The sequence below is a fragment of the Triturus cristatus genome, chromosome 1_2 (assembly GCF_964204655.1).
Source record: "Triturus cristatus chromosome 1_2, aTriCri1.1, whole genome shotgun sequence".
In the NCBI taxonomy this organism is placed as follows: Eukaryota; Metazoa; Chordata; class Amphibia; order Caudata; family Salamandridae; genus Triturus; species Triturus cristatus.
This window is the reverse complement of record NC_140580.1, coordinates 830317335-830338607: the sequence shown is the minus strand read 5'-3', so window position 1 is coordinate 830338607 and position 21273 is coordinate 830317335. Positions and strand designations below refer to the sequence as shown.

General features: G+C 43.1%; 1 protein-coding gene across 1 annotated transcript in view; it reads left to right on the top strand.

Moving 5' to 3' along the window:
- Positions 1 to 6893: 6893 nt before the first annotated feature.
- The window catches only part of PLEKHG5 (pleckstrin homology and RhoGEF domain containing G5), a 1098541-nt gene continuing 1084161 nt past the window's right edge, over positions 6894 to 21273 (top strand). Inside the window, exon 1 of the mRNA XM_085608897.1 lies at positions 6894 to 7213. Coding sequence (XP_085465023.1) covers positions 7159 to 7213 — 55 coding nt within the window. The 5' untranslated portion in view covers positions 6894 to 7158. The remainder of the gene's footprint in view (positions 7214 to 21273) is intronic.

The window sequence follows — 21273 nt, the reverse complement described above, 5'->3', positions numbered from 1 at the left end:
AGTCATCTACTTCGTCTTCATCACATTTCGGGCATTTTTTCGGAGTTGAATTTTTGAATTTTGAAAGTTTTTTCGGCGTCTAATACGCTCTATGAAGAGTGAACAAGTGGTTTCGTCTTAGGGCAGCAGATTTTATAACACCCCAGCATTTCCCCATAGATACTTGCCATAGATTTTCGATGTCATTTGTCGGCGGTGCGTTTCTCCAGATCTTTTCTAATGTCTTGAGGTTGTCTTCGCCTGATTCTATAAGTGCCCAATACCATAGGGAGACTTCTTTCTTTTGGGCTCCGATATTGAGCATTTTGAGTTCTATTTCTCTGTCTCCTTCATAGGGTTCCTTCAAGGTTTTGATCCAACTGGATAACTGGTAAAACTTGAATTTGGATAAAGAGCCTCCCATGTTATCATTCAGGAGAGGCCAACTAATGATGTTACCCTGTTTTATCAGTTGTCCCCATCTAGTAATCCCATTTATTAGAAGAGGAGTTGAGAGACTATCTCGGAGGCATTCTGGTGTGCCCAGGGACTCCCAGATCGGGGCGTAATCACTGTAATAGGGAATTTTAATTGTTTTTCTTATTTGTGTCCACAATTTGACAGCAGATAGGAGGATCTTTAGTTTTATTTTTTTGTAGAATTTTGGGTGGCCGAATTTATATAAATATTTTCCCACAGGTCTCGTTATGGCTTGCAGGTGAGGTGGGTAAAATTTGTAATCGTTTAGTAAGATTCTTGCATATTTAAACTGAAAGGCCCAACAGTAGTGCAATAGGTCTGGACTAGCAATACCCCCTTGATCTTTCTTCTTTCTGAGTTTATTCCATGCAATTCGAGGGAATTTATTAGCCCAAGTAAAGGAATTTAGCTCTCTCTGCAGTATCTTTATTGATGTTCTGTTAAATTCCAACGGGATCGTGCTAAAAATATAAGTGAATTTCAGTAGTATCGTCATTTTAATGATGTTTGACCTGCCCATAAAAGTTAACGGTAAGCCACTCCAAGTTCTTAGAAGCTTTTTAGTTTCACTAAGTAACCTTTTAAAATTTACTTCCGCAATTTTATTTATGTCAGTAATTATGTCTAGCCCTAGGTATCTTATTTTCATTTTTATCAGGGGATGATTATTAGTGTTAGTACAATTCCACACCATGATTTCAGATTTGGCCTGGTTGACCATATATCCAGAGAGTGCACCAAACTGGTTAATAGAAACCTCAATATCATGAAGGGAAGTTGAAAAGTTGTCAGTGAAAATCATCAAATCGTCTGCAAAAAGGGCGACTTTTTTCGTCCATCTATTATATGAAAATGGGGATATGTTAGAGTTGTTCATTAATTTTGTTGCTAGAGGCTCTATGTACAGGTTAAAAAGAAGTGGCGACAGAGGGCAGCCTTGTCTAGTGCCTCTCATGATTTGTATTTTATTTGAGAGGTTATTATTAACTAGGACTCTGGCTGAGGGATTTTTATATATTAATTTAATTGAATCTTGAAAATTGTCTCCAAGTTTGTATCTACTCAGAACCCTGTTCAAATATGCCCAGTTAACCCTATCGAAAGCCTTGGCTGCGTCCAAGGTGATGATAGCTAATGGAAGTTTTTCCTGGGTTGCTATGTCAATAGCTGTGATAAGTTCTTGAGTTAGTTCTTGAATTTGTCTGCCCTTCATAAAACCCTTCTGATTGTTTCCAATTAGGGGGTTGACTACTTTGGTTAGTCTTGTTGTCAGAATTTGCGTGTAAATTTTGTAGTCACAGTTTAAAAGGGAAATGGGCCTATATGATTCACACTGTTCAGGATTTTTTCCGGGTTTCAAGATGATGCTGATAGTCGCTTCATTCCATGAAGTAGGGAGATTCTTTTTATTGATGAAAATGTCATTCATTAATTCAGTTAAGTGAGGAATTAGGGCTTTGCTTAATGACTGGTAAAATTCGTTTGGTAGAGCATCCGGCCCGGGTGCTTTTCCTCTCTTAAGATTCCTAACAGCTTCTGTGACTTCTTCTTCACCTATTTCTTTGTTTATTTCTATCCTTTCTTGCTCGCTAATAGATGGGAGTTCTATAGACTCCAGATAGTTTTGAAGTTGGGTCTCGGTCGGATAGCAGTCTTCTTTATAAAGGCCACTGAAGACATTTTGAAATTCTTCTCTGATTTCTGTGTCTTCTACTGTTAATGTTCCCGATTGGCCCTTTCGTATCTTAGGAATCTTATTTCTAGTTTGTTCAGTTTTTAGTTTCCATGCTAATAGTTTCCCGCAGCCTTCGCCATATTCATGATGTGACAATTTGCTCGTCTCCCATTTCTCCTTTGATTTAATCTCTAAGTGGTCAGCTAGATTTGTCTTTTTTTGAGTCCTTTCTGCTATCAATTGCGCTCTGTTTAAGGGTGATACTTCTTCTGCCAGTTTGGTATCAAGAATTTTTAATTCATCCTCCATAGATTTAATCTTGGATTTACTCTTTTTGTTTTTCCAGGCTGCAATGTTTAGGATTTTGCCCCTCATAACTGCTTTGTAAGTATCCCAGACAATTTGTGGTGGCATCTCCTTCTTATTTATCTTAAAGAATTCTATTGTTTCAATCGTGAGAAGATCTATATTCTGATTATTCAGAAAGATCGTACGATCTACTGTCCAGCGCCCTGGAGCGTTGTTTTTTTTCACCTGTAAGTCCAGGGCTATTGCTGAATGGTCAGATAGATGTGCAGGGATGTGGTCTACTCGAGTGGTAATTGGCCCAAAACTGGAGTCCAGGAGGAAGAAATCGATTCGAGAAGAATGGCCCAGTCTTTTGTTGTGAAAGGTAGATCCCTTTTTTCCGGGGTTTTTTCCTCTCCAAATATCCACCAATCCAAGATCTTTTATGCACAGCAATAACCATTGCCTCATATTTGGTAGATTTAATTCTTTCCTTGAAGGATGCCTGTCAAGTTTTGGATCTAAAATGATGTTAAAATCCCCCCCCCAGATTATGGGGGCTGTTGATGATAACAACTGAGTATATAAGTTTTGCAGGGGTTCAGAGTCATCACAATTGGGACCATAATAGCCTACTATTGTGAACGCGTTGCTTTGTAATTTTATATTAGCTACAGCTCATCTCCCTTGTTTATCAACTGAGCTCGTTGTAACAGATACTTTGGCGGGTGATTTAAATATAATAATGACTCCCTTTGTATTGCATTTCTGGTCAGTACAAACATATGAATCTATCCATCTGTGATTTTTTAAAATGTCTGCCCATTCTTCCTTGAGTAGATGAGTCTCTTGAAGAATCAAGATGTTACACTCGGACAGTTTCAAATATTCTAAAATCACCCTCCTTCGACTTTTATTTCTAAGGCCATTGACATTCCAGGATAAAATTTTAACAGTCAAAAAATCATCCATGAGATACTACTTTTTCTTTCGTGTTGAGAGAAATTTTTGTTGCCTTTAGATTCCCTTCCACCTTCCTATTCGTATTATGAGGACATTTTTTTTTTCCCCTAGTTTGCTCCCCACCCTTCTTGTGCATTATTTTACTTGTTTGAGTTGCAGTGTCTCTAGAGACCCACCCCGAGGAAGCCTCCCTTAATTCCATTTGGCAAATTTGATATGCCCGTTTTGAGCTCTTTGCCCACCAGCCCATTACTTATTTTTTTATTTTTTATTGTTGTTCCTTTATTTGTGTCAGTAATCGTTCGACCTCTCTTGGATCTCTAATGTTGTGCATTTTGTTTCTCCACATGATCTTTAAGGAAGCAGGGAATTTCATCTGCACCGTTGCCCCAAGAGATTTTAGTTCGGACATAAATTGTCCGAGTTGCCATTGTCTGTCTTGAGCGGCCTTGGCGACATCAGATCTGATTCTAAAGGACTAGTCATCCTTATTGTAGACCCCCTGTTTTAAAGCTTCGCCCAGTATTCTTTCTTTGAGAGAGTAAGTTTTGAAGTTAACAAGGATTTTTCTCTGGGTTTTTTTGAGTTTGTCTTTCCCAAAAGGGTCACGATGTGCTCTTTGTATATCTTCAGCTAGCACTATAGAATCTGCCCAAGGGAAATATTCTTTAAGTAGACCTGTAACGAAACCTTTCATATCTCCACCCTCAAGGCCCTCTGGAATGTTGAGGATTTTTATGTTGTTTCTTCTAGATTGGTTCTCAAGCGACTCCAACTTATCACGAAGGGCGGCTTCATTAGATTTCAAAGTGCTGATCTCGCTTTGCGAAGATGCTACCTCCTTGCTCAGAAATTCCACTGTAGTTTCCACTATTTTAACTCTCTCTCCCAGAGCGTTCAGCTTGGTATCGAAAGCATCGCAGGTCTCTTGAATTTTTAGTTGATTCTTCTCTGAGATTGCAAAGTTGTTTCTCATTTCTGCCAAAACAGTCTCGAGGAGGCTACTCGAGGGAGCCATTAATGTCTGATGGTCAACCATATTTGGAGCGAAAGACGTCCCTTCGGATGAATCGACCTGAGAGGACTCATTAACTATAACACCGGAAGGCATGCAAACTGGACTCTTCTCCCCCCTGGTCTTTGGTACAGACCTTAGGTCAGAACTAGATTCATTCATGGTCGCTGTTTCTGTCTCACTTGAGCTACTCCTGACATTGGCTCGGTTCCCTATCGAATTCATATCGGCAATAGCGTGGGTTTCTATTAAGGTGTTATCTTGATCAAGTGTAGCGTAATCTACACTAGCTTGCAAGGTGACTACAGCGTTTTGGCTACCCAGTTGCTTTTCCTCTTTTGTCTGGATTTTAAAAAAAGATCTAAGAGAGGGTGTAACTTTGGGTTTAAGGTTTGTCTCTAAGAGGGAGTTATTTCCTCTGTCCTGTTTATTTTTGGTTTTTGAACAAGAGGTTGATGATAATGACTTTATCACGATGCCTCTCTTTCTACCCTTAACTTTCTTAGTACTGGTAGGGGTAATCTGCGGGGTATTTGGATTAGGGCTGGTCGAAGGACAATCGGCTAGGAATTGCTTATTCCTTAGATAATAATTAATTCCCCTATTTAACTCCCCAAAATCACTATTGGCCTCTTCCGTATTCCCCAAAGTTGTGCTATTGCCTGCTAGTGTTGGTACTACTCGTGTTATTTGCAGGGACGAATTTAGAACTGGAGCTAGAGCTGAAACTGAATTAACATTTGGAGTTTTAACCTCCGTTTGCTTGTTAACTACGGGAGAGGGTTTAGTAATTGAAGCCTTTACAGGGGGGACTCCCTCGAATCTCTTTACCCTCCTCATGCAGCCCTCTGCTCTTACCTTGTTCGTTGAATTCCCACTTGTTAGATCAGAGTCAATTTTCTTTCTAGTATCGCTGACGATCGGGGTTATTTGGTTCTGAGATCCTAATGAGTGTTTCAAGACCCGTTCTTGCGTCAGCTTCAAGAAAGGAAAAGGGGCTGGTTCAGGCACCGCTGCTCTGCCTTGGCCGACCCGGAAAGAGAACCCAGCTACCGCCCGCCAGAAGCCGGACCTTGCTTCGCGAGCCTCCGCCCAGACGCCGAGCGAGGTGTTGCAGCCTGAATGCGGTGTTAGCAGGATCCCCGGTGCTGTCACTGCCGCGTCCACGAACTCTACGCGTGAGTCATATTTCATTTTTTAGGCATAAGCGTGAGCGTAATTTGAGCTTTAGCAACAACTAGAGATCGCTATAGAGGGCTATAATGGTGGAACTAGCATTTCTTACGGACTGGTGGCTGGTGGCTGAGAGCTCCCGACCGGTAGCGTTTAAGCGGCCGCCATCTTCCCTCCTTCTGTGTGTCCATGAAGATATGCAGAGCGCACTATCACCCGAGAAGGTATCCCGATGCTGCAGTCCGCCCTGACTTTCCTGATAACAGCACTCTGCATGCTAGCACTTTGAAAACACAAGCTGGAAGAAACCAAACTTCAATTCCCAGAGTACAGTTTACTGTAGACTGAAAGGCGAGGGCGGGCTTAGTGCGTCGTATGACTAGAACATATGTTTTCCTAGCAAAGTCTAGACATCACATACTTCAAACATCACAATGCAAAATGGTGTGAGCTGAAAACCCAGGACTTACTAGAAATTTCACACCTGCCATGAGCTCACTTATTACCTGTGTTAATGTATATTCTAAATAGTGTTTCCAAAATCGCATTCCTGCAGCAAACACTAAACGTTTACCTTCAAAAGAGGACACAGCTAGTCAGCCTGCTACGTACATGTGGAACATCGTCTTTCTAACAGTTGAACCTTGAACACTTCCAGCCTTAATTCAGCCCATATGGCTGGGCCTGGCAGTAGAGACTTGGCTGACATCTCAGCCTGAACAGTGGCTGAAACAAATGTGGGAGCCATCTGTGCAGCCTGGAGAAAGAACAAGCACTTGCAAAGCGCCGGGCCTCCTCCGACAAGTCGGTTCAAGGTAAGCACATTAGTAATGCTAGCCAGGAAGGGGGGCAAAAAATAAACACGCGTTCACTTTGAGAAGGTAAGAAATCCTCCGTCGTGCCGCGCGCTCTGGGGCTGCATGATATGGCCCGGACAATGATGGAGGCCGGTTGCCATGGGAACCCATCATGCCACCGGCATGCTCAGTGAAGTGTGGTTTGAGCTGCTACAAGGGGGCTGCAACGAGCCGGGAATATCTGACTGAGGCAGGAGGAGGTGTGTGGTGACTGAGGCAGCGTCGGGGCGCCGCAACTTCCAAAAACTCCGCACCGTGGAAGCGCGTGCTAAGTCTCTTCACGCGAGGAAAGTGCAAGTGGAAAGAATTCCTGAGGCGGGAGGGTGATGCTACAAGCTAGGCTCGCCGCAACACCACAGCTTGGAAAAGTGGGAATTTCATGGCTCGAGCCGAGGCACTGAGTACTCTTCGCGTTATTCGGCAACAAGGAAGGAATTCTGGATTGAAACGGGCCATATTGGATTTAAGAATTAGAAACTCTGGACTGCATCGAACGAAGTGACTGGAAACAATTTTTTGTTTCTACATTTTAGTTTGAGAGGACTTTGAAGCACCTGCTCTGGAGATTTTCTAAGGGACGTGGAAATTAGCAATTTTTGAGTTTTGGCACAAATGCCTGTCTGAAGGAAGAAATGCAACTGATGTGGATGTCAGCAGCGGCTGGGCTGACCGGGTTACTGTAGTGCCGTCCGAAGTGCTGTCAAGACAGAAGCGCTTTGAACTTAATCATGAATAAATACGGGTCCCCTCCGAGAGGCTGGCTCAATTTACGACTCAAAATGAGTGAGTACCAAGATTTTATTTTATCTCCCTAGTAACTCAAATGTGACACTACTTGCTCCGGCTGGAATAACATGATGTGTAACTTCGCACATGGCCTGCAGAGACCTAAGTCAGCCGTTACTAGTTCACTCAATGTTGATTTTTTTTTTTTAATTCTGGGACTTGTAGTTTCGCTTTCGTCATAGTAAATGCACAGCTACAAGTACCAGAATGCATAGAAAATAACACTTCGCATGGGGCACTCTAAGGTCTCAGTAACATTTTACTGGTATGTGTTCGAAGTGTAATTTCTTATTAAGTTGTTCTTGTATCTAGGTGTTTACATGTGAAAGCCCCACTGAGCCCATATTTGAACATTTGGTTTCACATAGAATTCAAGCCTTACACTGTCAGCGACGAGAGCATGTATATGCAGTCTACCTTTTTTTTTTTACACTTTGCATTCGCCTTGCTTTAACTTTAATATTGTTAATACCGGACTGTAAGAACCACAATTCAATGAGAAAATACCTAAAACGGTGGAACGACGCTCAGCTTAATTGGTAAATCTAGAGAGCTCGTTTTTCTATAGTTCTTGCTAAAGAGGTGTGTCTACTTCTTTTCCCTCGGTTTGTTCAGCCTGGAATATTTAGTTAACAGATGATAACTTATTGGGATGTAAGTGAACACATGGCCAGCACCACTCATTTCAACGGGCATTATTGCTAAGGCTACCAGATGACGTCAGGTCTTCAGGGACACCGTTTTGCGTCCATGGCCTGTTATTAACTTAATCTGACCTTTGCTTTGTTTGACCGGTTACAGAATTTTAAAGTTTCTCGGTTCTATGCATGGGTATCTCATTGGTCAATAGGTCTGCCTTTATTGTGTAAACACAGGCATTCACAAATGCTGTTTACATGTGTTGCATGCACAAATGCTCTTTATCAAATTAATACCTTCCATATTGGCCTCTCCAGTGGTGGGAAAAAAGTAGCAAAAAAGGATGCAGACGGATTATAAAGAACAGAACGTGACAAGGAGTGTGATGAGTGGGGTGCACTCTTCAGATGTAGACTAGTTCCTTGTGCATTCCAATGGAAACACTTACTGGATAGTGTAATGAAGCATCAAACGTCCAACGACATGAGGTGGAGTGTAATATGCCTCTGGGTGGAGCCAAAACCCACTCTATGTATATTTTAAAGAACTGGTATCGATCTGACTTGCAGACAACAGCGCTGTCAAGCCGGACCTGAAAAATAAATTGCCCACTTCTTTTTTCTTTTTTACAGAGTTTTATATAGCGCAAACTTGACCCGAATCGGGTATCAGAGCGCTTCACGTAGCACCAGTTACATTCCATGAGGGCACACATTCATTTTTGTTCGGCACGGCAAGATTAAGTGATTTGCCCAGAATCACAGGATGTTCAGCGTCATTGCCGAGACTCGCGTCATTGCAGAGACTCAAACCCAGTTCCTCAGATTCGAGGTCGACCGCCCTAGCCGTTAGGCCAACTCCTCTCCATAACTTCTTGCCACATTATCATCAACACTGTTTTCAGTTCTGGGCTTTGATGTGAGACTCAAATGCACCATGGGTATTGTAATATTGGGTTGCACAAATGCCGAGGCACAAAAAGAAGTCCAATACAGTGCAGCTGGCTATTAGCCACTCAAGTAGATAAGAAAGTCCATAAAACAGTCTTGATTTTTCTTATGTATTCTTTATTCCAAATCAAGTACGATTTTCATATCATCCGAAACAGGCAGCCGACACGTGTTTCGTCCGAAAGGACTTTCTCAAGGCTAAAATCGAAAGAGAGCCATTGTATAATTAAGAATCCTACGTCCATATAAGACGTGTACCACCTGCATTGAAGGTGTAACACCTGTATTCTAGAGAGTCAAAGGAATCCTCTCTCACTACACGTTCTGTAATCGGTTGGAGGTCTTGATAAACCTGAAAAAGTAGGCAGTCTCGTCGTGCGTGGTCCTGAAGTAATATTGGGTTGCTTCCATTCAGCTAATTAAAACAACACACCTGAAATCTGTGATTGACAAGTTAAAAGCTCAGGACTGGAAACAGTGTCGATGATGACATCAATTGATTTACTCACCCTATTAAAAATAATCTCAACTGTTTGGGTACTCCTTATGCTGAGCATTATTTTAACTGTGTAGTTCTACTATGCTAACTCTGGTTCCAGCTAATCCAAACCTCTATTAGTAACGCATAACTGACCTGGAAATTCGAGTGGTCAGAAAGCTTTCAGAATTATTTTATCATTCTCAGTATTATCAATGATTTTAAGGGTGTTTTGGGTAACTTCACCCCATGAATACAGATGTAATGGTACTGTTAATGTTTATAGAGTTAATTAGATGTCATTAAAAGCCTTCATAATGGAACCTTGGCCTCAGGCACTTGACACCTTTCTAAAATGAAATTAATAACGAATGGCCCAGAGTTTTTTCTATTTATCGGACCTAATAACATCTGACTCCTCTGGGCAGTGCTTAATGTATAGAAGAATAAGTACTGGCGCCCAAATCTCTGCTCTGGAGTCCGCGGCCGGCACCAGCGTGCCAAAGACCAAGGATGAGTAATCTAGAATCCACCTTAAGCCTCCTTAATCCACTCCCAGACACTCCCTGCCTCTTTATCTCACTCGTGCAGGTTTCTGTTTTCTCCATTTGTGACGTTTTTTACGTGTTTATCTTTCTCCTTTTTTCCCTTGATGCGTTTTCCCTCTCTGGAAATGTCTAATGAGCTAAAAATAAGGGCCGGTTCCCAAAAATGAGTTTTGGTGGGCCCTACCGGCAACCACCGGCTCAAATTAAGTACTGCCTCTGAGTCGGAATTTATTGGGTGAAATAAATAACTCCCAAGCACGAGTTTGTCTTCGATAATAAGGACTGATTTGCAGAGACTGCTGCTTAACTCACCAAAATCCACATGTCTTGGTAATTATTGGGCATTTTCCCCCGATAAATTCTGGCAGATTTGACCTGCCAAAATAGATTTGGGGGAAAACGTTGTAGTACAGTGCTAACTGTTAAACCCCTAATTGCGATATGAGCGGTTACAGGAGTTGCGGCACATATCACAATTAACCGGGCCCCTCTAATGAGGCCCTCTGTGTCCTCATTACTTACATTAGGATGATTTCCATGTATGTCTGGAATAATACTTGAAGCCATTTGTAAATTTTTCTTGTTGCACCGTTGAAGATGATGCAGTGACTGAGGGGGAATATATTCTGATATAGACCTTTTGCTCCAGCTTTATGAAATGTTAGTCTTTCTGTTTCTCTGTGTTTAATTTGGAACCCTTTATTTTTGGAATGTGCCTGTAGCATAATATTCCTTCTCCTTGGGCTATGCTGCTGTGTGTTAAAGGTACTCGCCTGGGGACTTTAACTTGTAAAGAGGGCATTTAACTATTGCTTTCCCATCAGCAGAAACTTATAATGCAATATTAGGAAATTAAAATATTTCAAACTCTGTTGAAGGCATTGAACTGGCGTAGGGTGTAGTATTGAAAGTTTAGCCTACTGCCCCAACGTTCCAAGGTTTCTCTCTGTGGCTCTTTGATTTAAAACAGTCTGCACTTGATGTGTAGAATGCTTTAATTGCAATATAACCCATCGTCTTAGTCCATATTGGTTAGTTTGGTCTCCCTGCTATAGGCTCTTACTTGATACTCGGGCCTATCTATATCTGGGTCTGAGGGTTTTCTATCACTGAAATTGCCCTGGTAAGTGGGCTATAATGTTATAATATAATAATGCTTCCTGTTTACAACTGATAAAGGCAAACTGTTAGCCACATATGGTTGCACTTTCGAAGTTGTTTGCCACCTCCTCGCCTCTTTTTGCAGTACTTGGTACATCTATTTATTTAATAAAAAAAGGAGTAGATATTTTATCATTCATATGGCCCTTTTTATATTATAAAAGGTGTTCTTTTTCTCTATTTTCCATGATGCTCTTGTGGTATTAAATAGCTGAATGTGCTGGTCAAATAATGTGCCACAAAACAATACTTTTTTCAAGGGGACATGGTCTTAGTGGAACTCTACTGGGACCCTATTTTTGAATTATAGCTGTGCTAAGACAAAGTCTCCCTCTAGAGCAGATAAGCAGAAGGTCCTGATACCACCTCATGGCCTAAATATCTCTTTGTGGGACCCTGAAGGCTAGACTTTACGTTCAGGTCTATTAGGGTGCCCATAGTGGCAAGGAAAGTGAGACAGCAACAGCACAGGGAGCTAAAACAAAGATCATATCACTGCTGTTCAGAAGATACCAATATATATACACAACAGGAAGACATTTCTGTGCCTCTTCAGTGCTGTAGTTGGTTAAGTTCTGCAACCCCAAATTATTTATCCTAACTTCAGGGTAATAATATTTTATTCAACCAAAGCTTGTAAATTAAAGGGCTATAACATATCTTCATTTGAATAAAAAATACAGACACACCCAGAAAGCATTATTGTCGTGTCACCCGATGAGAATTGTTTTCAAGAAAAACAGGACCCACCCTGTAAAACCAAGAAATGTGGCTAACTTTGTATAAGTAAAAAAGCTTCACTGTGGTGCATTTTTAGAAAAATTTATTTGTGCAATCAGTACACCCAACACTGCCAATGTTGGACAATTTTAATTGAGAAAAAATATATTGCGCCATGATAAAATCTAATCTCAAATACCGGTGGTTGACAAATAAAGGGATAAATTGTAGCAAAAGTGTTGGAAGAAATCCATCTGTCAGATCAGTCATCTGCGATACTGAGAGCATCACTGTCTGCGTCTCTACAACCATGAGTACTCAAGATTCAATTTTATCACCGGTCAAAACCCATATCATCACAAGATTAATTTACTACATCCTTTAGTGTACCTTAGTCTCCCCTCCATTTGCATGTTCTTGGGATACAATGGATCGACCCCAGTTTTCCTAAGCATCTCTTCAGTGACCCTTTGTGGAACTGCCGAAATAAAACAATTCTTTGCTTATGTTATAAACAGTCACGTCCTGATGATGATGACCGTTAGTTAAATAATAGGTTGAAACAATATCAACATTGTGGGCAATTAGAATAATAATTATTTGCATAGATCAGGCTTGGGGTATGGGCACAATTAAATTGGCCCCACCACTGCCCTCTTACTCTCTTTGCATATTTCTCTTAATATATGGATTGACTCCTTTATATTTTTAGGTCTCGGCTAGCATTGCTGCGCACATGCGCAGCTCGCTCGGCGAGATTTAATGTAAATGAGGACTTTTAGAAAAGGGCTTTAAGCCCCACCCCTCTTTTCCATTGGCCAGCTAAACGGTGGCCAGCCATTGGAAAAGAGCTTTGTATGTTGCCTCCCTTTGGCTTTTTTGGACGGCCCACTTGGAGGGGCTCTCCTGCTTTCCTTCTGGCGTAAAAGGTTTCATATCTTTAGGGGGCCATGCGTTAAAACACATGGCCCCATAAAGACAAGACAAGAGATCCCAATGCTTGCAGCGCGGTCCTCCTTTCACTTTCGGGACCACGCTTGTTACAGCATATTATCATAACCACGAACTGACACAGAGCGTATGTGTTTCTAGTCAAAAATAGTTACAAAAGTCTGTCAGAAAAACTACACTACTTTCAGCTGTCAAATCCAGCGTAGATCGCCGTTTATGTGCATCTGACCCATATGCCCATGGAAGCTGCAGTACTTTGAACAAAGGAAATGTGCATTAAAATAAGCAATACTGTGATTTGACCCCCATCATAGCACGTCTTCACTCGTTCGCAGTACATTTTCACACAGCGTGGCTCGCAAAAGTCTGTCAGAAAAACTACACTACTTTCCGCTGTCAAATCCAGCGTAGATTGCCGTTTCTGCACATCTGACCCATATGCCCAAGGACAAATGCAAAAACAACAGTTGATGGACAGAATGCAGAACAATGTCATACATTCATCCCAGTACAGAGATCTGGGCCTAAATCCATCGTTTTTTTGCTCACCATGCCATTCCAGTTTGAACCAAGCCATATGCAAATCAGTCTTGACTAACCCTGGGCGTAGTGGGTGTAGTTGGGCTACGTGGAGCATTGCGTAGTATGGCCAAATCTATGCACACTTGCGCACTCCGCGTAGCCCCACTGCGCGCCTCCCGCCCGCCCTCTTTTTAAAATAAGTTAAAAGTATTTTAAAAGTAAATAAAATGCCTTACCAGCAGTGCGGCGTCCCGGGGCTCCCTCTTCCTGCTTGACGGCAACTTCTTCTCACAAATGCTCATGCGTGGACGCCCGCACATGCGCATTTCTCATGAGAAATGCGAATGCGCGGGCATCCGCGCATGCGTATTTGTTAGAAGAAGTTGCCGTCAAGCAGGAAGAGGGAGCCCCGGGACGCCGCACCGCAGGTAAGGCATTTTATTTACTTTTAAATTCTTTAAATTATTTTAAAATGAGGGCGGGCGGGCGGCGGGTGGCGGGCACCTCTGCTTCGCTGCGGCGTGTGCGTAGCGCTGCCTGCTACGCCTACTTCGTAAACCGCGAAGCAGGCAGCGCTACGTTCACTCCGTGGGCGGAGCGGAGCACTACGCCGGGCTTAGTCTTGACCCTGTACCTCATGGAAACAGTCCAGCCCGAACTAGCAAGCCAGGTCCTCCCTGGACTGGAACCAAGCATCCTAGGACTGGTTTCGGGGTTTCACCCATCTTCATCCAGGATAGCTTGATTCCAGTGGCATGGAGAGCACGGGACTCACGTCTGAGCATACCCGTCCCACTCGGGGTGACAGATGCAAAAACAACAGTTGATGGACAGAATGTAGAACAATAGGTTTCAGCACTATACAAGATAATATGAATATGTCACATCACAAATTCAGAAACAGTTGGCACACAAAGAAACGTCCAAATCCAAGATGTGTATTTCTTGATGAAATGTTCTCTTTATTTTTCATAAAAGGATTTTTCTTTAATGTCCCATTCGCACATGATTATAGCCAATGCGTTTCGTCTCCTCAACGAGACTTCTTCAGGGCTTCAAAGTATTGCAAATTTTTGTTTTTGTATTCATTAGATGGTAGTATGATTTCAACAGTTTAGATATCCAATATTCGGAAAGCTTCTGTAAATGTCAAAGACTCAACAGTGGCATAATAACCAACGGCATATGTAGACAGCGTTATCTTTGTTCGCGCAAAGATAACGCTGACTACATATGCCGTTGGTTATTATGCCACTGTTGAGTCATTGACATTTACAGAAGCTTTCCGAATATTGGATATCTAAACTGTTGAAATCATACGACCATCTAATGAATAGAAAAAAAATGTTTTGCAATACTATGAAGCCCTGAAGAAGTCTCGTTGAGGAGACGAAACGCGTTGGCTATAATCATGTGCTGATAGGACATTAAAGAAAAATCCTTTTATAAAAAATAAAGAGAAAATTTCAGCAACAAATACACATCTTGGATTTGGACGTTTCTTTGTGTGCCAACTGTTTCTGAATTTGTGATGTGACATATTCATATTATCTTGTATAGTGCTGAAACTTTTTGTATTGAATGTTGTTGTAGGACTGGTTCCTATGCTGGGGAGCATATAGGGGAGTGCTCCTTGGTTTTGTGCACTATTTGATACTTAGACACATTATTAATTTGTCAAGTGTGGCTTCAAATAGCCTCTGCCCTCAGTTTATTGGTCTTTATAGAATGCAGAACAATGTCATACATTCACCCCAGTACAGAGATCTGGGCCTAAATCCATCGTTTTTTTGCTCACCATGCCATTCCAGTTTGAACCCAGCCATATGCAAATCAGTCTTGACCCTGTGCCTCATGGGAACAGTCCAGCCCAAACTGCCAAGCCAGGTCCCCCCTGGACTGGAACCAAGCATCCTAGGACCGGTTTCGGGGTTTCACCCCTCTTCAGCCAGGATAGCTTGATTCCAGTGGCATGGAGAGCATGGGACTCACGTCTGAGCATACCCGTCCCACTCGGGGTGACAAATGTGTGTCTTTTGCTTTCTCGCCATATGCCCGTGGAAGCTGCAGTACTTTGAACAAAGGAAATGTGCATTAAAATAAGCAAAACTGTGATTTTCTCCCCATCATAGCACGTCTTCACTCGTTTGCAGTACATTTTCACACAGTGCGCCTCGCAACTGATTTTTCCTCCAATCACATTTCGAATAGGATGAGCGCCATCTTTTGGACTCACTTGGTAACTGATTTCAGAGCCACGAGGCAAACTTACTCTTCACAGAGGTTTTTATGTGCAACATCCGATAAAAAGGAGCAATTAAAAATACTTTACAAAGAAAGTAGTGTTCTAAATACGAATTATCAGTTGGAACATGTTTAAACGTAAAAATAGCAATCTGTATATCGCTATTTACTTGGAAGCAGATGATCTAGTTGGCTCCTGCCACTCCCTGGCCTGACTCATGCTCCAGAGGAGTGCCGACTTTGAGGGGTGTCCCTGCCCGGAAGAGGGGGCAGTCGCTGCACCGAACCCCTAGAGAGGAGCCTGGAGCACCCCCAGGGAATGACATCAGGTAAGCACCGACCTGGATACAACCGTACCCCAGCAATAAAGGCGAGTTGTGGGGATCCCGCCCACTGGGGGTCCTCTCAGTCTCACCCGTGAACCCCTAGAGACTTCCGGGGTCTTGGCCTGGATCGCCCCTACCCGTTCCTGACTCATCACCCGGAGGGCTTTGGGAAACACGAAGGAATTCGTAGCGCTTTGGCATTTCCAGGCTGTCAGGGTCTTTCAACCCTGTTTGCGACCGCCCTGTCCGGTCCATCCTGTGTCTCGCCACAGACCCTGTGTCTCACCGCTGAACCCTCTGTGTCTCACCACCAGCCGCAGTGTCTCCCCACCGCCCCCTGTGTCTCATCGCTGACCCCCTGTGTCTCCCCGCCACCCCCTGTGTCTCACAGCTGAACCCCGCTGTGTCTCACCACCATCCACAGTTTATCACCACCAACCCCTGTGTCTCACCACCAACCCGTCTCACCACCAACCTGTGTCATACAGACCCTGTGTGTCAACCAACCAACCCCTGTGTCTCACCGCTGATTCCCTGTGTCTTTCCACCACCCCGCGTTTCTCAGCGCTGACCCCCTGTGTCTCACCACCAGCCACAGCGTCTCGCCACCATCCTACAGGATTCGTGTAAACGGGAGTCTCGTCTCAGCGCCACCAAGGCGTGTGATCTTGCTCCCATTGCGCACTTTCTCGTTACCTGGATCCAAATGGAGCTATTGGCATTGTAAAGGACAATGCCTTTTATTTATGTTTTAAAAACGAAAACATAAATAAAAGGCATTGTTATTTGCAATGTTAATAGCACAAACCCGCGTAAGTGCGAGACCTATTGCATTGCGAATGCTTTTTTTCTCAGTTGTGTTTTCTCCATATATCTTTTCAACGCAGCAATCCGCCTGGGATGTGTCCGAACCACCAGTCCTGACCTTGTGTTCCCCAAGACCAGCTGTAGGTATTCAAAAGAAGCCTTCCGTCAAAGAATGCTTTGGAGTGGTTGGTGCTGGGGATCGACAGGATGAGGGAGAGGAGAGTATCAAGTCAAGACACCTTTGGGGCGGTGCATAAGAGAACTTATACCCACTGTCCATATATAAACAGTAAAAACAATAGTGCTGAATAGTAGTTGTTGCTCAGGTCCATATTGGATTTTCATATTTCCATTATAACCTTGAACTAGCATTTACTTTAGAAAGCCGAATATACACAGATTGATTTAGATAGTAGTATGCATACCAAGTGCCTGAAGAAACCCCTTTCCAAAAGTAAGGATTATAAGGCAACAAAGGGGAAAATAGATATAGGGTTCAATTTACCATATTAACTTGGATATAATAAAATAAGATTTTCCAGCATGTTACCCATCTAATTAAATAATACAGTAATGTATTAATTTCTAAATATTAATTTTTTACCGAACACTTCAATAATTCTCGCTTTGACATTTTAATTTTTATCTAATACTAACTAAATGTGGTTAAACGTTTTTAACCAAGTTACTTGAAAACATTCAATAAGAAGGCTTAAAACAGACTTCTTATCGAATGTTTTCCAGTGGCTTCAAATTTCGTATTGCACAGGAAAGAGGTCCAACTGTGAATTATTTCCCAAAATTCACAGTGCTGAATTAATCTGAAGGATATTTTGCCTCTCTATACAAAGACAAAAAGTTAAATGGATATTTATCACAGCATTTTGTCTTTCACTTTTGGTAAAATATGCTTTTACAATGACAGTACTGATCTTAGAACATTAATCAGCACTTCTGCCAAGCTCACCCTTGAAGGCCCATCGTGATGCAGGCACTTACCAATTAATCCTCCTCATCAGTGTGTGAAAAAAAACATTTTAAATGCAAACCCTGTCAGCCAAAAATTAACTACATAGCCCTACACTTCACTTTATTTTCTTTCTTTACATATGTCCCACATGTTAAACCTACACTATAGCGTCTGGAGTAAACAAGCATTGAAAATGCAATAGGTCTCGCCTTTGACTAAGTTAAGGCCATTTGCTTTGCTAATGGTATTGTATAGCAAAGCAAATGGCTTTAACTTAAAAAAAAGGCGAGACCTATTGTATTTTTAATGCTTGTTTCCTTATGTGAGCAGCAACCAATTCTTGACGTCTGTTCTGAGTTGTTTTAAATTCAAAATTGAGAAACATATTTCTTTGAAACCTTTTAGCATGACTTAATATATTTTATCTCGAAATATTTCTATGAGGTTGTGTAGATACAACTAATATACCGTGGCTGTGGTAAATGTGTATGACAATACAAAGAGCAAGCATTTTGCCTCTTATCTCCTCTTGTGTTTTTATGGTGCGGCCAGGGAAGTGTGTAGCCAAGATGACTGCCAATTTGGCCCCTTTCTGAGGTCCTGAAGAGAAAAACTGGTGATTGAACCCGCGAGAATGCAGGCGATGCCAGCCCTCTTGAGGAGATAAGTCTTCTGAATAAGGCAGATGTTACATTTGTACTCTTTGAGCATAGTGAGAAGGGTCAGTCGCTTCATAGGGGCATTGAGGCCTCGGACATTGAGGCTAAGAATTTTAATCATGGTATGACGTGGTCAGTCAAACCCGATCTAAAAGGAGGAGTGGCCAGATCAAACGGTATGTGCAAAACACGTGTCCCTATTATGGCCATTGGCTGGCATTGACCCCAGTAGGAGTATTTAAGAGGGAGTGGCCTAGGTGAGAGACAAGGAGAAACAGGAAAAACAATGGAACAGCGATGTTCCCACTCCTGGGAACCAACATTTCCAAATGACGAGAGTTCATATCTCAGGCCGTTGGGCATCTCCGCAGTTATACGTGGGTGGGTGGGGTACGCCCCCGCATGGTGGTGTCATGAATGTCCTGTTCATGCTTCACCACCCGGGCTAGCCATTAGACAGAGTTTAGTATCATGTCTATATGCGGGTGCCGGCAAACATTAACTGTAGCACTGATCTGGGAGCGAGTCATTTTCAGGCTCCAACGCACTTCCCTGTCCTTGAAACTGTCGCAGAAGCGACGCTCACTCCTTATGACTATCTAATGAAAATGGCTTTGCTGCATCTGTCCTCCCAGTACGCAGTTGCTGTTTTGATTTAGCTAACGAGCAGGATAAGTACCGGACCGCAGCACGGCGAGTCTCATAGTCCAAGACAATCCCAAGACCGAGGACAGATTGTGCCTCCTCAAGGGTACAGATTGCTTGAGTCTCCCTGTTCCATACAAAGATACGTTGGAAAGGGTGCCCCCATCTGTTGCAAACCCCTTTCTCATGCAGGAAGGCTGTGGCTGGTTGCAATGTTCTGCGGCGCTGAAGTGTGAGTGGAGGGATGCCTTGGCAGATCCCAATTTTCTCACCTTCAAAATTGATAATGGTCTTGTCCCGGACAGCTGCCATGATTAGTTCTTTCTGCTTGTAGGAGTGGAGACATTTGAGGATGTCTTAAGGTGTACTTGGGGTCTTTGCTGGTCCACCTACCCGGTGTGTGCGATCCAGTGTAATGTCCTTGCCAATGGCTGGCGTGACTGTGGCTGGATCAGATACAACCTGTCTTGCTGCTAACCACTAGCAGTGGGGAGCGAGAGGACAAGCACCTTGCAGGGCATATTGGATTGGAGGCCTTGTGTAATACTGCTAGTGCCTGGGAACTCCAGCAGCCTATCGCTCATCGGACTGCCACAGTAGTACTCAGGGAGGTGGTGGCTCAGCTCCTTGCCCAGTACAACCCAGTTAAGAGCAGCACAGGACCCATGCTTCGTGAGCTGGGGTGAATGTGGCCCACGCTGTGAACAGCTAAATCCTCCCGCCCGGGCTAGGACCAGGCACATTAAGTGAATAGGGGGCCACCCCGCCTGCTGCGGGGCTTATGCAGGACCCTCAACTTGCCTCTAGAACCCTAACCTGGTGGATTAGCCTTTCAAGAACAGAAGACAAGCGGTAACCTGCTCACCTCCATCTGAGCCATTTTACAGTGTGAGGGCGCCCATTACCTGCGACCGGTGCGCCGCGCTCGACACCATGGAAGCGAATTGCTCCAAAAAAGACTGTACCATTAAAGAAATGTTGTGCAAGGCAACAAATCGGAGCACAGTCCTGGCACCCCACCCATCTCTCCTCACAGTGAGTAGCACCCAAAACTGAGGCTTTGCCATCTGAGGAGCCTGTAACTCGCACGTTCCTGAAGCATCTCTTTGGAGCCCTGTGGGATGATACTGCGGCCCTCCAACGTGATGTGGCAGCCGATGTCAAAGGAGTTAAGAAGGAATTGGGAGAAATGGGGCAAAGGTTAGACACACTGGAGAGGTTGGAGGACTGATGCGAGTAAGAAATACACAAACACCGAAGAGAACTGCTGGAGCTGCGGGACAAAAACGACGACTTATACTACTGCCTGGAAGACCTTGAAAATAGATTGTGCTGGTCCAATATCCACATCAGAGGTGTACCTTTGCAGGCAGATGAGGAACAACTAGCAGGATGAAGTGGTGCGACTTCTCCGGCAAGTGGCTACCAAGTTCAATACACTGTGTACGGAGGGGTGTGAGTTATAATAATTAGAAGGTGTTGCATTATTATAAATTAAAGGTGTAAGTTTAGAATTTCAAATTTTGTGTAGTTTAAGTTTGGTTTGTATACAAAGCATACATAAAATGATAGTAATTTAAAGTTGGTGTGTAAATGATAAATGTTTGTGTAATTTGAGTTTGGTTTGTACAGAAAGAATAAATACAGCTTTCCTTGCTATAACAAAGGTTTAACCTTTTTCTTTATTGAATTTCAAGGGTTTTTCTTTAATAAAAGGGATTTTTAAATCATGGAGTTTAATATCATTGAGTGGACTGTTGTTAAGTGGAGTGTCATACAGTAGAGGAGAGTGTCATACAGTGTGCTGTTGTAGAGTGTAGTGTTGTAGAGTGGAGTAGAGTTGAGTATGGTACAGTGGAGTGCCACATAGTGGAATAGTGTACATTGAAGTGTTTTAGAGTGGAGTGGCGGAGAGTGTAGTGTTCTACATTGGAGTGGCGTGCAGTAGAATACCGTATAGTGGAGTAGTGTAGAGTGGAGTGCAATAGACTGGAGTTGGGTACAGTGGAATAGCGTACAGTGGAATAGCGTAACGTGTACTGGCCTACAGTGGAGTGGTGTGTACTGGAGTGGCGTACAATGGATTGGCACAGAGTGGAGTGGCGTAGAGTGGAGTGTGGTACAGTGGAGTGGCGTAGAGTGGAACAATGTAGAGTGGCGTAGAGTGTAGCGAAGTATCATGTAGTGGTGTACAGTAGAAAAGCATGGAGTGAAATGGCGTAGAGTGGAGTGGTGTACTGTGGAATAGCGTGGAGCTGAGTAGGGTAAAGTGGAGTTGCTTTTAGTGGAATAGCGTACAGTGGTGTAGCGAAGACTGTTGTGGCATACACTGGACTGGCATAGATTGCAGTGGCATAGAATAAAGTGGCGTACAGCAGAATAGTGTATAGGGTAGTGCTGTAGAGTCGAGTGGCATATAGTGGAGTGTCGTACAGTT